This window comes from Dunckerocampus dactyliophorus, chromosome 9 (genome assembly GCF_027744805.1).
Source record: "Dunckerocampus dactyliophorus isolate RoL2022-P2 chromosome 9, RoL_Ddac_1.1, whole genome shotgun sequence".
NCBI classification, from domain to species: Eukaryota; Metazoa; Chordata; class Actinopteri; order Syngnathiformes; family Syngnathidae; genus Dunckerocampus; species Dunckerocampus dactyliophorus.
In genome coordinates this window covers 9,319,679-9,335,992 of record NC_072827.1, presented here as the reverse complement: position 1 = coordinate 9,335,992, position 16,314 = coordinate 9,319,679, and the positions used below count along the sequence as shown (strand labels likewise).

The 16,314-nt window shown below is 41.3% G+C and overlaps 2 protein-coding genes across 6 annotated transcripts in view; both read left to right on the top strand.

Moving 5' to 3' along the window:
- LOC129187357 (disintegrin and metalloproteinase domain-containing protein 23) overlaps window positions 1–7,184 on the top strand; it is a 70,811-nt gene extending 63,627 nt beyond the window's left edge. For 2 of the 5 annotated variants that reach the window (XM_054786491.1, XM_054786488.1), the window contains 2 exons: window positions 984–1,074; window positions 5,693–7,184. In XM_054786491.1, coding sequence (XP_054642466.1) covers window positions 984–1,074; window positions 5,693–5,738 — 137 coding nt within the window. In that variant the 3' untranslated portion in view covers window positions 5,739–7,184. Of the gene's footprint in view, window positions 1–165 lie in introns of all 5 variants that reach the window. The other 3 variants (XM_054786489.1, XM_054786492.1, XM_054786493.1) reach the window with 3 other exon arrangements.
- Window positions 7,185–11,176: 3,992 nt separating this feature from the next.
- On the top strand, window positions 11,177–12,854 carry LOC129187288 (protein FAM237A-like). Its single transcript, XM_054786331.1, has 2 exons — window positions 11,177–11,543; window positions 12,751–12,854. Exons 1-2 carry the CDS (start codon window positions 11,177–11,179, stop codon window positions 12,852–12,854), a joined length of 471 nt encoding a protein of 156 aa, XP_054642306.1.
- Window positions 12,855–16,314: the final 3,460 nt, after the last annotated feature.

Genomic DNA, 16,314 nt, shown 5'->3' with positions numbered 1-16,314 from the left:
TTTCTTTACCTGTGGCACATTTGGAAATGAATAGAATTCCAGTTTGTTTGCACAAATGTACCCAAAATGCATATTACAGCATCCATTGTTTGGCTTAAGACCCTCAAAGAGTAAGAGAGACTATTTTATCGCAGAGTTTCATTGGTTTACTCTGATTAATTCCAGAAGATGACATGGACACCGCAGCTTTAATGGCGGTACGGGTGGTGTGTCTTCTGACAGGGTGGTAATGGTAACCATGCTCCTTTTCCCTCCACACAGTGAGCGTGGCCACTAACAGGCTGATAGGGGCAGTAGCAGGGACCATTCTGGCCCTGGGGGTGATTTTTGGAGGCACAGGGTGGGGAATAGAGTAAGCATTTTTTTTTTTTTTTACAGCTCTTCCTCTCATAGTGGTGCCTCAGTGTGCGGGCGCTCTTGTGAGCCGGCCTGAGCCCGTGTGTGCGTCCCGGTGGCTTTGTGTCTTCTTGTGTGTTGGTGATGACCATATAATCGTGTCTTATGATTGGTTGTTTTCAGTGTTGTGTGATTGATCGATGGAATCCCTCCCCCCCGCCCTCTTTCCCTTCCTTCTTCGATTCTCCTTCCGCTTCCTCGTGTTCCCCCATTCTAACCCCTTTTCTTCATCTGCTTCCTCTCCCTTTTTCTCTTCTTCTTAGTCGTCATGTGGTTGCTCCTGTGATCCTCTCCTTTCTGGGGCATGTGGGGCATTTAGATGGATAGCTGTCCACAACCAGAAGAAGCATCCCGTTGCAGTGTGTAGACCCCTAAAAGCATTTTCTGCATACTGCAGGCCACACCATCAATCTGTTAAATTAAACATTTGATGGCTGATCAGTCCTCCCAGTGATGATCATCTAGAACGGGGCTGGAGAGCATGCAAGACATTGTCGGAGTCTGTAATCATGTGGAATGGTTACATGTTATTGGTACAGCAAGTCGGCATAGAAACTCATGTCTTTTTCCCCCATAACCCTTTGCAGGTCCTAGTGCCACCAATCTAATAATAGGCTCCATCGCCGGAGCCATCCTTGTGGCTGCCATAGTGCTGGGGGGGACTGGATGGGGTTTTAAGTAAGCAAACACGCCGCATGCCTCTCCTGCTCGATCTCGTAGCATCCCTGCTGCTTTTAGATGCCAGGGTTTGAGCTCCTGCTGCAGAATATGGACACACATTGCGCCCGGCATCTGTTCGGAGACGCCAAGGCTCATGTTACGCACACGCCCTTGTCCTGACAACGAGTAGAGATGCTCAAGGTTGCACCACACGAGGACGGTCTGTGGATCTGTAGCAGAACCTCAAACGGATTGGGCAGACAGGGCCGAGCTGAGTGCTTGACATGCATGTTCGGACGGCAGTTAAAATGCTTCGAAGAGGGTGTTGTTGTTATTTTAAGCTAAAATCGAGCGCAATTCTTGGCGGTAGATTTGTAAAAGCAGTGGAGCATCGATTGAGTTGTTACTTGTCTTTCTCGGAATGGACTAAAAAATGCAAAGAACCCTGCAGCCACCCAGGCATGACACCATGCAAAAGCACCATGATGGAAAAAAGTCAAAACCAGAAGAGGAATGGCACCCAGTAGAGCGCATACCTCCGCCAAGGCCAATGTGAGGAACACGATCAAGCCAGTCTCTACCCAAACTGGGAATGGGTCCATCCTTGATCCTTGTGCCGTGGGCCAATTAAAAAAAAACAAAAAACTATTGGCCCCGGGGCCGCACTTTGGAGACCCCTGTGGTGGTACCTTGGTTTTTCTTATTAATCCATCTGTTGAATACTAAATCGTGCCAAAACCTGACTCAATTTTTCCCATATGAAATTATGTAAATCCAATTAATTAGTTTCAGACACCCCACAATTATTAACACAAAACACATTTTAACATCCCTTTTACCTTTATTGAAGACTCTTGCTGGTGAAGACGACGATGAGCAGAGTGGGATGAGGACTATATGGTATATGTTACTCTACATACAAGCCACATTTATATGATGCAATAACTATATACAAAAATTAAATCAAACAACTATATACAAAAGCGATGTAAAATACTTATTTGCAAAACTATATACAAAAAAGACATAGGGAGACTTTTTTGTTATCATTTGTAGTTTTGCATTGGTGGGGGCTTTTTTATTTAAGAGTTAATAGTTAACAACTCGATTAAATATGATTATATTGAATTTTTTCTGATTTTTTGCTGCCCCCTTGAGGCCACAGCACCCTTAACATTTGCCTATTTTGCGATGCAATTTGGAGACAAACTGCCATTTTTCGATACTATGTTAAAATCATTGACATACAGATGTAACACACTTGGCGGAGGTACAAAACAAAAAAAAGGACGTGCATGTTCACTTGTTGGCTTGGAGGAGGTCAGTTAATTGCCCAAAGGCGGAGCCAAACCGGGGATGGTCCGTGCTTGTCGTGCTCTCACTACCGCAGTTTTTTTCTCAGTCTGTTACTGTTCGATGGTGACGTTTCCCTGGGCGGTGAGGGTCACGGAGAGTGAGAGAGGCAAGCCAGGACCTTTTTGCTGGCCGTGGCTGGCCACACCCACCAGGGATGACCAGGCTCCGCCCTAGAGCAAAGCAGGACTCTCTGACCCGCTGCCCCCTCCTAACCACCGGCCTCCATTGCTGCCTGCTTCACAGACCCGGTACAGACACGGCGCATTGCACTGCATGAAACCAAGCACAGCAGTACCGCCTTCCAACTGGCCTTCTATTGGATGAGGTGCATGACATGATAAGAGATAGGAGCCCCTTCAACAAGCCACAGTACGGGGAGGTTGTGCATCACTCCTGTTGTCGTATTTGTCGTCCCATTGTTGTGCTAGTTACCGCCGTCGCTGCTGTTGCTGATGCTGTGATTGTTTTGGATGTCTTTCCATCCTCTGGAGATGATATTGTATGTCAGCTTTCTCCTCACACACTGGTAATGACACACGCGACCTCTGTACACATGCATGTACGCTCCAGCTGCCTGCAAGGAGCCATCAGGGTTTGTTTGCATTCACAGACCGAACAACACTTTCATGGATACAGCCAGCGTCACATCACATTCAAGTGGAAGCTACAAATTCAAATACAGCTGAAGTTGGACAATTCACAATGTGGCCGCAAGCTTCCTTGACACACAGTGTCAGTAATCCCTCGTTTATCGCGATTAATTGGTTCCAGACTCGATAGTGAATTTCCAAAAAGTAGGATTTCCATCCATCCATCCATCCATCCATCCATCCATCCATCCATCCATCCATTTTCTGAAGTAGGATTTCTTATTTATGAATAATAATAATGATCATAGTAATAATACATTTTATTTTCAAAAGCTCAAAGACACTTTACACAGTAAAAGCAAACAAATACAAGTGTACAACATAGCAAAATAGCAGTAGAAAGTGAAAAGCAAAAAGCAGAGTTCAGAACAAATACAGTTAAAAGTTCATACAAAAGACAGCAGTGTCACAGATGTAAGGGAGGGGGGGCGACAACAGAGAATCATAGAAAATCTGTTTACAAACTTCTAAATTTGTTTTTTTAACATTATTAGAGACCTCTGGGCATGAAATAATACCCCTGTAGTAACCTTTACACTCTTACATCCAATATAGTGGACATAATAAGAGAAACAAGACTTGTGCTTGTGTGTGTTGCTGTAAATGTGTTCTGGTGTGAGTGGAGGATTATTGTGTGTGTGTTTGTGTGTCTCACCCAACATTACAGTAACAATACTGACACTAGAGACCAGTGTGAATACCTGAATACCTTTTTTTTTTCTTTTTTTTTTTTACAATTTTTCCCATAGGAAATAATGTCAATTAGGACACCTGATTCCACGGTATGATACAGTACAGGGCAAACGCACTACAGTGATATTTCATTCTTCAAATTTTGTAGCTTCACTCTATTACAGTTTTCTAAAAATATATGAATTAATAAATCATGCTGCTTCAAATATGCATATTTATGTATGCATATGTAGTATTCTACTTTAGTCACTAGGTGTCAGTAATGTTACTGTAATGTTGGGTGACACACACAAGCACCAGACTTGATGGCCGGAACATCAGGCTTTTGTTGCAGGTTTGAATGGTCTCACAACAGCCACAATAATCCCTCATAGCTCATATCAAGCTAAAACTCAACTGTGAAACCCCAACGTCACTTCCTGTTTGCCCCCCCCAGCACCGGAACAACACACATAAGCATTTATGTCTTAAATCTCTTATTTTGTTCTTATTATGTGTACTATATTGTGTAATAGGAGTGTAAAGGTGACTGTAGGGGTGTTATTTCATGGCACAAGGCCTCTAATAATTTTAAAAACCGTATTTAGGTCTAAGTGCTCAATGTACGAATATGTTGTATTTACAAATAAGGAATTCTACTTTGCAGGATTTGGCTTATCACGGTCGGGTCTGGAACCAATTAAGCACGGTAAGCGAGGGATTACAAAATTTTGGCGACAATTTTTATCCAAAACCGAGGCGTACAAAAACCAAGGTTTGACACTATTTTAATTGGAGGCTGACTCGCGTCCGTAAAGAAATTGTGTTGGACCTGAGATGTTCCACAACGTTTCATCATGCTGCGGTGGCCTGCATTGCACATAAACACAACATAAGACATCCCAACTACCAAGGTTTGTGAACGTAAAGACACATCTGGTGACTTGTGGCCAACATGGACCAGCCTTTTCCTCACTTCAGTCTCCTCCTCAGCATTTGGAACTCATTTCACTACTTTTTTTTTTTACCTCGCACGTACTTTGACTTGGAATGTTGCCCATCATCCACAATCCTTGTGTGAGACATGAACACACATGTCTTTCCTTTTTCTGTGCATTCTAAAGCTATAAAAACAGACAAAAAGAGGCAGCTAAGAATGCACATAATGGGACACATCCCGTCCGCTTATACAGCCATCTGAACCTCTCCAAACCTCCAAAAACCACCAACAACGCTTCGTTTACATAATGTGACCTGCATATTAACCAAGCTGCAGCAACATTGTTATTGTAAGCGCTAATGCCGAATAACTACTTTTCTGGCGTAGTGACACCTCGTCACACCACACTGGTGAGCAACTAGCTTCACCACACACTTGCTCACAATGTCTCAGGCCTCTACCGATAGGTAACGCTACATATTGGAGGTGCCGCCACTGCTGCTGTGTTTTGTGTTTTTGAGTTTGGGAAAGTTAATGCTAGGTGTAGCGTTCCTTTCTATGTTACTATGTGAAATCAATGCACCCAGTGAGCAATGAAGTTCCGCTAATGCTTAAAATCACCAAGATACGGCAAAATAGTGTAAGTATTACATGTTATGAATGTTCCTGTTACTACATTTCTACGGCATGGATGTAAAACCATAAAACTTTGTCAGAGGTTGTTGGAGGTGTTTTAATAGCGGGATTTCTTGGCGGAATAGGTGTGCCCCATTACGTGCAATTATGAGCTGTCTCTTTTTTATCTCTTTTCATATCTTTAGAAGGCACAGAAAAGAGAAAGATGTACATGTATGTTAGTGTCTCACATAATGGGCAAAATTCCCAAAAAAGTGCGCTTTTCCTTTAAAAAGTCTGACTTAGACTGAAGGGACGAGTGATGGCGGTGACCATGTTGCACTGGCCGTGTCACGCATGCGACTGCAACAAAACTAACACATGTTTCTTGTCTCCTCGTAAGAAATGTGAAGAAACGGCGGTACGACCCCAACGCCACAGCCATTTAAACCTGACGGGCGGAGGGAGCGAAGCCAATCACAGAGGGACTCCTTCAAGGCTTCCTTAGTTGGTTACCTGACAGCTGGACTGCACTTACTGCTGCTGACTTTTGGCATTAGATTTACTTGAATAATAATAATAATGAAAAAAATATATATATATATATATAGCGGACATTTTAACAAATTCCATTGTAGTGACATTAGACGCGCAGCCTTTTAGCCTTTCACATCACGCATAACACCCCCACCCTGATCTCTAGAATGACAGCGCTCCTCTATACCGTCCTCCCTTTTTTTGTGCGGGCGTTCGGGAGTGGAGTTGGACTCCATGCCACCCCCACACCTGGCATGATTGCCCACGCTCATTGCTGGCATGAAGAGCTCCTCCAGGGGGCTCTGCATGGCTACGTAATCTATGAATATAAAGCAACAACACCCATCCAAAAGAACGGAAAGCATCTCTCCTGGTGATAGTGGAGCTAAAACAACTGCATGTGAGGCAGGCCCATGACCAAACAGTGTTGTAAATACATTGAGGAGTTCAGGTTTGAAATGATTACCATCATTTCTTTTTTTTACATTAGCATGTTTTCCTGCAGGCTATTGATACACCGTAACTATGATTTTGGGCCGTAAGTTTCAGAGAAGCGTGTCAGCTCTAGTGAGATCAAAGTCCAGTAAGCGGGCCCCGTGGCGGTACTCTCCAGCGTGACTCAAAAAGCCAAAGAACCAATCATCATGAACATATGGATGTTGCACACAGAGCACTTTGCCCTCTGTCTGCCTCTCGTCGCCATGTGAGGCCATCAGGTCCCGATACGCGACCAACCAGGGCTCACCCATCGACACCCACGACATCAGGCTTAGCCTTGGACTCTCATCCACTCTTAGTAGGAACTGAGTCTACCGGAAACGCTGCATGCAATCACTACTTTATAGTGGGCTTATTCTAATTCTATATGAGAGTCCCCTAGACGGCGTCAGAAAATATGCTACAAAAGTTAGGTGCATGTCCACAAGTAAAACATTGAACTTTTATTTACTATGCAAAGAGAGATATTGCACAAAACGTATGGGTAATCATGTCATCACGACCGACATGGAACGAGCAAAACCTTCTGCGAATCGTCGTTTCTATTTCATCCTGTTCCATTTTGCTTCAGATGACAGCGACAAAGAACTGGATTCATACGTGCCGCGACAAATAAGCAAGAGAGCGCACTTGTTGACATTTTTGTGTGTGCGTGTCGCCCCATCTGTTTTCCATCACACATTCACACTAAACGGTGCCTGTACATACCGAAGCCTGACCCGCGTCTTGGTGCAGGGTTATTCTTGTTTTTCCTCTCCAGATGGCGACATTTCCCTGTAAGCTTCCCATGTTTCTTGTCCTCTGCTGTCCTCTCACTGCATCATGTACACTTGAAATGGTGAATAAACTACTGACAAGTTTTACCTCTCCTGCTTCTCTTCTTATCTGTCCTTGACGCTTGCATGACTGATAGGTTGGCGCGTCTCTTCAACGTTGCATGGAAGTGCTGGAACAGTATCTCTGGATTGGCACACTTTTGTGTTGCAGCTGTTGCTGGGTTGCATGTGACATCACATCCGTCACTACAAAGATAATCCGTCATAAAGGGGACAAAAGTTCAAGAAACAACCAAAACCTGCCAAAAAAGGTGGTTGCTGACCCTGCCACTCTCATTGAGTGGAGCCTAGTATGATCACGCCGTAAGCAACAACACGCAGAATTTATACTAAACCCAAAGTTAAAGTATTGTTGGAACTCTAAAATGCTCCTGAAAATGTGAAATGCAAAAACAATAAGAATAATTCTGTTGTTTTTTCCCCTAAGTAGTTCAACATTTACGTTTTCTTTCTTTTTTTCTTGCAATGTTATGACTTCATTCCCATAATATCTTGCCTTTATTCTCCTAATTCTATAACTTTTTCCTAACATAATTTTTATTTTTTTCCCCTATAACATTACTTCACTTGTTTTACTTTACTTTTACGTTAACAGTTCAGATTTATGCTTACAAAAATGTTTTTTTTCTTCAGAATTTTAAGGCTTTATACAATGACAACTTTTTTCTCGTAATATTAGAACTTTATTCTCCTAATGTACCTTTTTCCCAACCTAATTTTCCAAAACTCAAATGTCATTCTTTCTTTTGTTTCTGATAATATTACTTTAGAAAATAACACATTTTTTCTTTAATATTTCTAAGTTATGCTTCTAAAAATGTCATGTTTTTTTATAATAACATAATGACTTGATTCTTGTAAAATTATGACTTTTTTTCCCCATAAGATGATCTTTTTTTTTCTCGTAATATTTTGACTTTATTCGCCTAATATAATGTTTTCTCAACCAATTTTTCCAAAATTTGCAACATCATTCTTTGTTTTGTTTTGTTTCTCATAATATTATGACTTTGGAAAATATTTTTTTTTTATTATTTAAATCTTACATTTTTCAACTTTATTCTTCTAAAAATAGCATTTTTTTCCTCATAAAATCATGGCTTGTAAAATTGTGACTTTTGTCCCGCATTATGGATTTTTTTTCTTATAATATTATGACTATTCTCCTAATATATTGACTTCAACCTTGTAATATTACTGCTGGTTTTTCCATTTTTGCTTTTTTGTTTAATTGTATCTTTAGAATGTGCCGTGGCCCAATTAAAAAAAACAACTGCGGACACCCCTGATCTAAATGCTCTGTCTGTGTAAGTGCCCAGTTATTCAATAACCACCATGAATATACAGCCAAGATTACAAAGTTGCAGGAAAATAAGACAGAAAAGTACATATACTGTAAAAGAGGGGGGAAAAGTCTGCAGCATGTATTGAAACTTGTGACGCCATCACGTTGTTCACACATGCCTGCATCCACCGGGGGCTCCGCGCACCTCGCCCTGCCTCCCTGCCCCTGCCCCAGGTGTCGCTGGCCCCTCCCCATCCTGGTTCCGACCTCCACAGCGCTGCTGCAGTCATTCTTCTGAGAGGGAAGATAAGCTTTCACGCCTTCTTTTCAACTAATTAACATCTTCATGCAACACACCATGCACACTCACACCATTGGAGCAAATCATTTCAACGGCATGCACCAGAAAAGCTGCTTCCAACATCAATATCGCTTGATATCGGTATTGGAAATTAATTTCCCAACAGTATTATTTGTGAGCATGTCTAGTCTATAGGATTAACTTTAATTTGACCTTGTACGTCATAAAAACATGATGGTGAGTGTTTATTAGCGTGGTCTTGACACATTCTTTGTGGAAACTTAACATTTTATTCGTCAATCGGATGATGGAATTCAACTAAAAACACTTTGGAGGGTGGGGTTGCCTTTTTGTTGAATGACTGCGTACGAATGCCATCAGGAACATTTAAAGTCGGCATCTCACTGTGAAGATAATAACATCTGACATCAGACAGACGCCTGACATTTCAGTAAAAGCACGGAAATGGAACTTGAGCGACATGCTTGTTCTCGCAGTTGAACATGTCTCCAGTCCTCGCATGCAGGGGATATATTTAGAGACGCATGCAGAAAACTCTTAAAACCGTCTTCATTCGAGAAGAAGAGACTTGAAAACAGGAAGTGGAGGACCAGAAGGTTGTCAAATGAGATGTGTTTTTAATTGGGAGCTACAGTATATGGTGAATCTATGAGTCACATACGTGGCTTTAAAGGTAAGACGACTACCAAAGTGTAATCCTGGATTTTGTAGTGTTTCTTTTTTTCATGAAATACATAAAATACATTTAAAATAAATATATTTTAATATAATAGAGGGGTGTCCAAACTTTTTCCGTGGAGGGCTGCATACTGAAAATTCAAAGGATGGACGGGCCACTATGATATTTTACATTATGTTAGCAACCCATGCAGATATGCTAAGAAGTTATACTGTATATACTGTTTTTCAAGGTGCAAAAGACTATTAGCATGAACTTTTTCTTTTTAAATTATGCTTTTTATGCTCGTTTTTTTCATTTCTGTTGTTGTTTTTCCCCTCCAAATATTTCAACATTTACATTTTCTTTGTTTTGTAATGTTATGACTTTAGTCCCATAATATTTTGACTTTATTGTTGTAGTCATAACTTTTTCCCACCTAATTTTCAAAAAGTAGCAAATTCATTCTTTGTTTTGTTTTGTTTTGTTTCTCATAATATTACAGCTTTTTTTTTTATTTCAACTTTATGCTTCTAACAATAATTGTTTTTCCTTACTTTATCCTTGTAATATAACTTTATCCCAACCTAATTTTCCAAAATTTGCAACTTCATTCTTAGTTTTGTTTTGAGTCTCTTAAAATTACGACTTTAGAAAACATATTTTTGCTTTAATATTTCAACTTTATGCTTCTAAAAATATTTTTTTTGGTAATAATATTATGACTTCTAAAACTATGGCTTTTTTTCATAAGGTTTTTTTCTCATAATATTTTGACTTTATTCTTGTAATATCTTGTAATATATGTAACTTTTGTAATTCTTTGTTTTGTTTTTTTTCACATAATAATATGACTTTTGAAAATAAAACATGCAAACCGAAGCAAAATTGTGGCGTAAATTTTCAACATTAACCGAAAAACCCTCTAAGTCAGACGCTAACAAGTTTCCACTTTTTTTTTTCATGTACTCCAGTTTCGTCCCACATTCCAAAAACATGCATGTTAGGTTAATTGGAAACTCTAAATTGTCCATAGGTATGAATGTGAGTGTGAATGGTTGTTTGTCTATATGTGCCCTGTGATTGGCTGGCGACCAGTCCAGGGTGTACCCCGCCTGCCGCCAGAAGTCAGCTGGGATAGGCTCCAGCATGCCTAATGAGGAGAAGTGGCATAGAAAACGGATGGATGGATGTGTTACACTGGTTGCCATTGGAATGTGCAGATGGACCCAACGTGGTCATTGACTTTAAAGTGTTCATTTGAATTCTACTTGAGTTGGTCAGTTGGTACAATTATTTGATCAAAGACTACTTTAAAAAATATTGAAAACTGATGGATGGATATGTATATGTTTTTTCCAAAAAATGTTAGTGTTTATTCCGTGTTTTGTGCTGAGAGCCAGCCTTCCAGCAGACAAATAATAAGCATTTGCTTCCTCTCGAGTGATTCAACAGACGCTTTGGCGCTTCCTCCTGCAGGTGCTAATGTTCCATCCACATATACTACACGATCGCTCGCTTCAAAGTACTGAAAGGAGCTTTAGATTGAGTACAGGTTGCAAGCAACAGAGCTTCAATCTTTGCACAAGGGAAGGAGGCAGGGGGGCAGATTCTTAGCAAACTTCAAGCAGCGCTGTGGTCCTTGCAGTTTTCATGGTAAGTTAATCATTTTTACCTCCTTTTTGACCTTTTTGACACTTATTTCTTACATTTTGAAGTACACATTATTGATCAACTGCCCCCCTTTGCAGATGCCCCCCCTGGCACTGAACAAGCAGGCAGCCGCGGTGTTCGTCCTGAGCTGCGTGTGCGCGGTGCCTCTGCACAGCCAGAAGGCGGGCCAGGTGGACCCCCTGGCGGTCTCCCGCTCCAACCCGCACTGCTGGGACTCGTCGTCGGCTCTGCTGCTGGAGATGCGCTCCCCCAGGGTCGCCGACACGGTGTCTGCCTTCTGGGACCTCATGGTGGTCCTCAGGTCGTCGGACAACAGCAAGCACACGGCCCTCTTCTGGGACCTAGCGCGGGTCTTCTGGAACAACTATGTGGACTGCATCGTGTCCAGGAGCCACGGCCTTGGACGCAGACATGTGACCCACGGCCCCTACCTCAGCACTGACAGTGAGTGTCCACACTTCATCACCTCATATCATCCATACAGAATTCATGTTCAAATCTCCTTTGAAATATGAATAATAATTGTAATATTCTTATTCTTATTATTTACATTTACTCTAACATAATTCATTCATTTGGAATTAAAGTGTGAAGTTTGATGTGGTGAATTTAAACATGATGACACAAGAAAGTGTCTGACAAAAACTAGAATATCCAAAAATGTGCTCCAATGCTTAAATTATGCATGAAGTTAACAAGAGATCAGCAATATGAATAAAAAAAAAAACATTAATGTTGTGATGAATGTATGATGATTGTGATCATTGTAATGTGGTTGTGTGTATTATTATGAATATGTTTATTCTGTATAATAAAATGACGTGTACTTCTATGATTATTATTATTGTGTATTATTATTACAGTATATAATGTGTAATGTTATGATTATAATTGTGTATGTTTTTAATATTAATCATAATGTTGTGCAATATTATGATTATTATTGTGTATGATAATAGTAATTATTGATATTATTAATAATGTAAACAAGTATTATGATTATTATTATGATATACATATATATATAATCATAAAATTACACAGCGATATTACCATTATTACAATATTATTCTTATAATTATTATTTTTAAAATAATATTGTGTCTATTACGATTATTGTGTATATAACATCATATTATACATTAGTATGTTTTTGTTAGTATTATCAGTATCACAATAATAATGATCATGTCATTGATAGTGATAATGACAATTCATTTGTATATTGATTTGCAGTATTTACAGTACAGTGACGATTACACATTTGTGGGTATTTTTAAATGTGATGACTGATACTATGAATGACATATTTTGATGAAAAAATATTTGGATGGTGATGAATGAGGATAATATCCCATTGCACGTTAGGCGACCCATTGTCATCTATCATGTGAAAATGATGATTTTTAACAATTAAATCTTACATTTTTTAAATAGCACGTATAAGGGAAAGTTTTAAAAAATGAATATGGAGCATGACAGGATTTTTCATACAGGTGCATTTACATTTGATATTAATATTTACAGCAATAATTGCATGTTGAGCTATATTAGAAGATGAAAAACTTAAATATATGCTATGTGCTTTGCTACTGTTTGTGTGCGTGTGCGTGTGTGTGTGCGTGTGTGTGTGCGTGTCTTGCACCTCCAGAGTCCTTCAAGTTTAAAAGCTCAGGAGCAAACTTGTGGCTGCGGCTTCGCTTCCAAGTGAGGAGCAAAGGTCACATCAAAACCAGGAAGACCAAAGCGTCTTGAAAAACACACACTGCCTTGTAAATAAACACAACTTGTACTACGCAATGCTTGTATGTTGTTCATTGACAGCTTGGGTTGTATTTAGTTTGAAGCGGTTTTAACCTCAACACAGCTTGTACTAGGGGTGTCACGATACACTCAAGTCAAGAGACGAGACGATATTTTAGCATTACTTTTAAGAAAACTACAATGATAAAATATAGGACTGCACACAAACAGACTTTTTTTAATGTAACTGAGCCACGAAACAAGGTCGGTACATTTTGAAACGTTCTATAACTTTGCATGCATGACCGAAGCATGATGCTTTGAAATGTGGAACCCAAAAAGTACACATATTGTCATTTAGGCTGACTGGGATTCAAACCACAATCCCTTGTGCCCACAGCTGATGTTGCTACCCACTACGACAAGAAACCGCTTTAAAAAAATGAACTCTTACATACATTGTGTAAGTTCCTCATTGGCTGCCTTTTTGGCTCTGTTATTGGTCAGGGGTTGGGTTGCATTATGGAGGGGGGTTATGCAGCTTTCAGACCTGCATTGCACGGCGATGCTTGTGCACAGCTGGAGGTGGCGTTCCACTCTCGCTTGCCTGCGCGGTGGATGCTTCGCCTTTGTTGTTTCCACTTAATTACCGAATAAATGCATGACAACAACAACAACAAAGTTGCTACATTGTCAACAGAGATCTCTTCTATTTAAGAGTTGTGTTACGAAGCGGCGGTACGGTCGCCAGAGTACGATTATTAATGAAACAGGACACCCACTTAAAAGTTGATCTTCCAATACATCGTCGCCGATACGCCTCACTTTCATTTCTGCTACTAACTTGGAGCATTCGTAACTAACTTCATGTAAAGTTGGCGCTCAGCCAAATGTGACGAGTGTGAATAAGAACCACTCAGTGATTAAGGCTGCAGACAAGTCCGAACAGCTACATGTTTTGATCTGAAAAGTCTTACGTAACTTTCATCAAATGTAGAATTATTACCGCTTCTGTTTGGACATTTACACGGCGGCAGCTGTTCAACTCCGGTGGAGGAAACAGCCACACATCACTCGCTGACACTGGGAACACCGAGGTAGGTTGGACTGCAAGATTTACAGTGTGCGTAAAGCACTTAATGTGTGGTTCTAATGATAGCTCGAGCACTGCCACTTCCGTGTAGTATCATTCATAGTATTGAAGTGTGGATGGTAAAAAGAAGAAAATGGTGTTACTATGTAGGTAGCATTCAATGTAAACAATGGGATTGTTCAAACTTAAGTGGGGCTCGATGTAACAGAGCGTACACTGCATGCTATTACACTTCAATGCCGCTGGACGACACTAGTGTGTTGTGCATCAGAGGAGTATGCCTGTTCTATGGAGGAGCTGTTACTGTCCGCCTGCTACAGACGACACATTGCCGCACGCTCGGCAATAAAGACACCGAAACAAGAGATACGTTTAAAACCGGGACTTTATAAAAGTAACACACCCTTGTATACAGTACAAGGTGGAGGTCAAACCATGTTACAGCTCAGGAGGACTGTCTTGGGGAACCGGAAAGATGATTTTCTTTCTGAGCCTAGAGTTTATGCAAGGCATCTGCTTCCTGGCTTTACCACTCCGGCCAGTCCTAGTGCGTTGGCTGACATCATCGTTCACTTGGGTCAGGATAGCCAGTAGGTCATGTTCCCTGTAACACAAAAATGAAAACATTGTTCAGACTGTGAATTCACACTAATGCATAATAGAGAAACCACAGGTGCCAAACTCAAGGCCCGGGGCCAGATTCAGCCCGCCATATTATTTGATGTGGCCCGCAAAAGCCCGGAAATAATGTACCTCAACAATACACTTTTATTTTTTTCTTTTAATGTTATTTAGAAAAAATAACATAAAATTGTTGTACATGCATGTTTACATTTTATTTATTTATTTATTTGTTATTATCTATGCATCCCTTTTTTTCCCCTCTTATCCAGGTCCGGGTCGCAGGAGCAGCAGTCCCAGTAGGGAAGCCCAGACTATGGTCTGTGAGGTTTTGTGCGCTGCTCTGTTTTCTCCTTCTCTCTCTGCTCTCTGTTGCAGCGCACCTCCCACACCACGGTCCTAATTTGGCACACCTGCAGCTAATGGAGAGACGCCCTTCTTAAGCAACAAGTTCCCGCGGCATGGTGCCAGATTGTTGCGTACCTTCACCACAACACAGGCTCTATCTTGCTGCACCTTCCTCGTTGCTTCATACAGCATTGCGTTCCAGCATTATCGCTGCACCTTCCGTTTACTGGTCCCACGCTTGCCAATTGCAGTGTGTAGTTTTTGTTGCTGCCTGCCTTGTCTTTTCTGCATTGCCCTTTCTTTTGCCTAGCGTAGTACTAGTGTTGCCGTTCTACCTCTCCCCTTTTTTCGGTAGTTCCTTTTGTTAGTTCTAGTGTTTTTCCCTGTGACTGTCTCCGGGTGATTTTCTGTTATACTTTCCTTAGTTGTACTTTTGGCTCCCTTGTTTGCATTTTTGTATAATAAAACTTGTTTTACCATCCAGTTGCTCTCGCATCTTGGGGTTCTAGTTCCGGCCCTAGGCCAACACCGGACATGGTCTACGGCAGGGGTCACCAACGTTTTTTCTTGCGAGAGCTACTTTTAGAAAATGAAAATGGCCACGAGGTACTCATTTTTGTAGAAATGATTTTCATACCTTATTTCAACCCAAACAAATTAAATATGCTTGTTTTACCAAAACATTCACAAAATGCTGGTATCCACAACTCGCATTTTATGCTTCAGAATACATTTCTTTCTAGTGTTCTCACATTATTAACTGAAAACCTGAATGAAAAGCAGGCCTGCGGGCGCCTCATGTGGTCGTGGGAGGCTACCTGGTGCCCGTGGGCACTGTGTTGGTGACCCCTGGTCTACGGCCAACTCTTCCAGTTCCCCCAGGAGGACACCAAGGTATTCCCAGGGCCAGCTGTGAGCCATAAACTCTGCAGAGTGTCCAAATTGTGCCACGGGTCCTCTTCCCAGCTGGACATACTCGGAAAACCTCTCCATGGAGGCGTCCAGAAGGCGTCCGGACTAGATGCCCAAGCCACCTCAACTGGCTCCTCTCGATGTGAAGGAGTAGAGCCTCTACTCTGATACCTCTACTCTGATTCTCTGTATACGCAATCTCGTTCTTTCAGTCAAGACCCAAATCTTATGAGCATAGGTGAGGGTGGGAACACAGACCGGTACATTGAGCTTTCCTTCCAGCTCAGTTCTCTCTTCACCACGACGGTCCGGTACCGCGACCACATTACTGCAGACGCTTGTCGACCTCGCGCTCCAACCTTCACTCATTCGTGAACAAGACCCTGAAATACTTGACCTCCTCCACCTGGGGAAAGACCTCACTCCCAACCTGGAGGGTGAAATCCAACCTTTTCCGACCCATGGCTCGGATTTGGAGGTTCTGAGCCTCATCCTAGA

What these genes read in the sequence shown, in the direction of transcription:
- LOC129187288 (XM_054786331.1), top strand. Translation starts at nt 11,177, where the DNA reads ATGCCCCCCCTGGCACTGAACAAGCAGGCAGCCGCGGTGTTCGTCCTG. An exon ending in CCCCTACCTCAGCACTGACA is followed by an intron (nt 11,544 to 12,750) that starts GTGAGTGTCCAC and finishes TTGCACCTCCAG; the next exon opens with AGTCCTTCAAGTTTAAAAGC.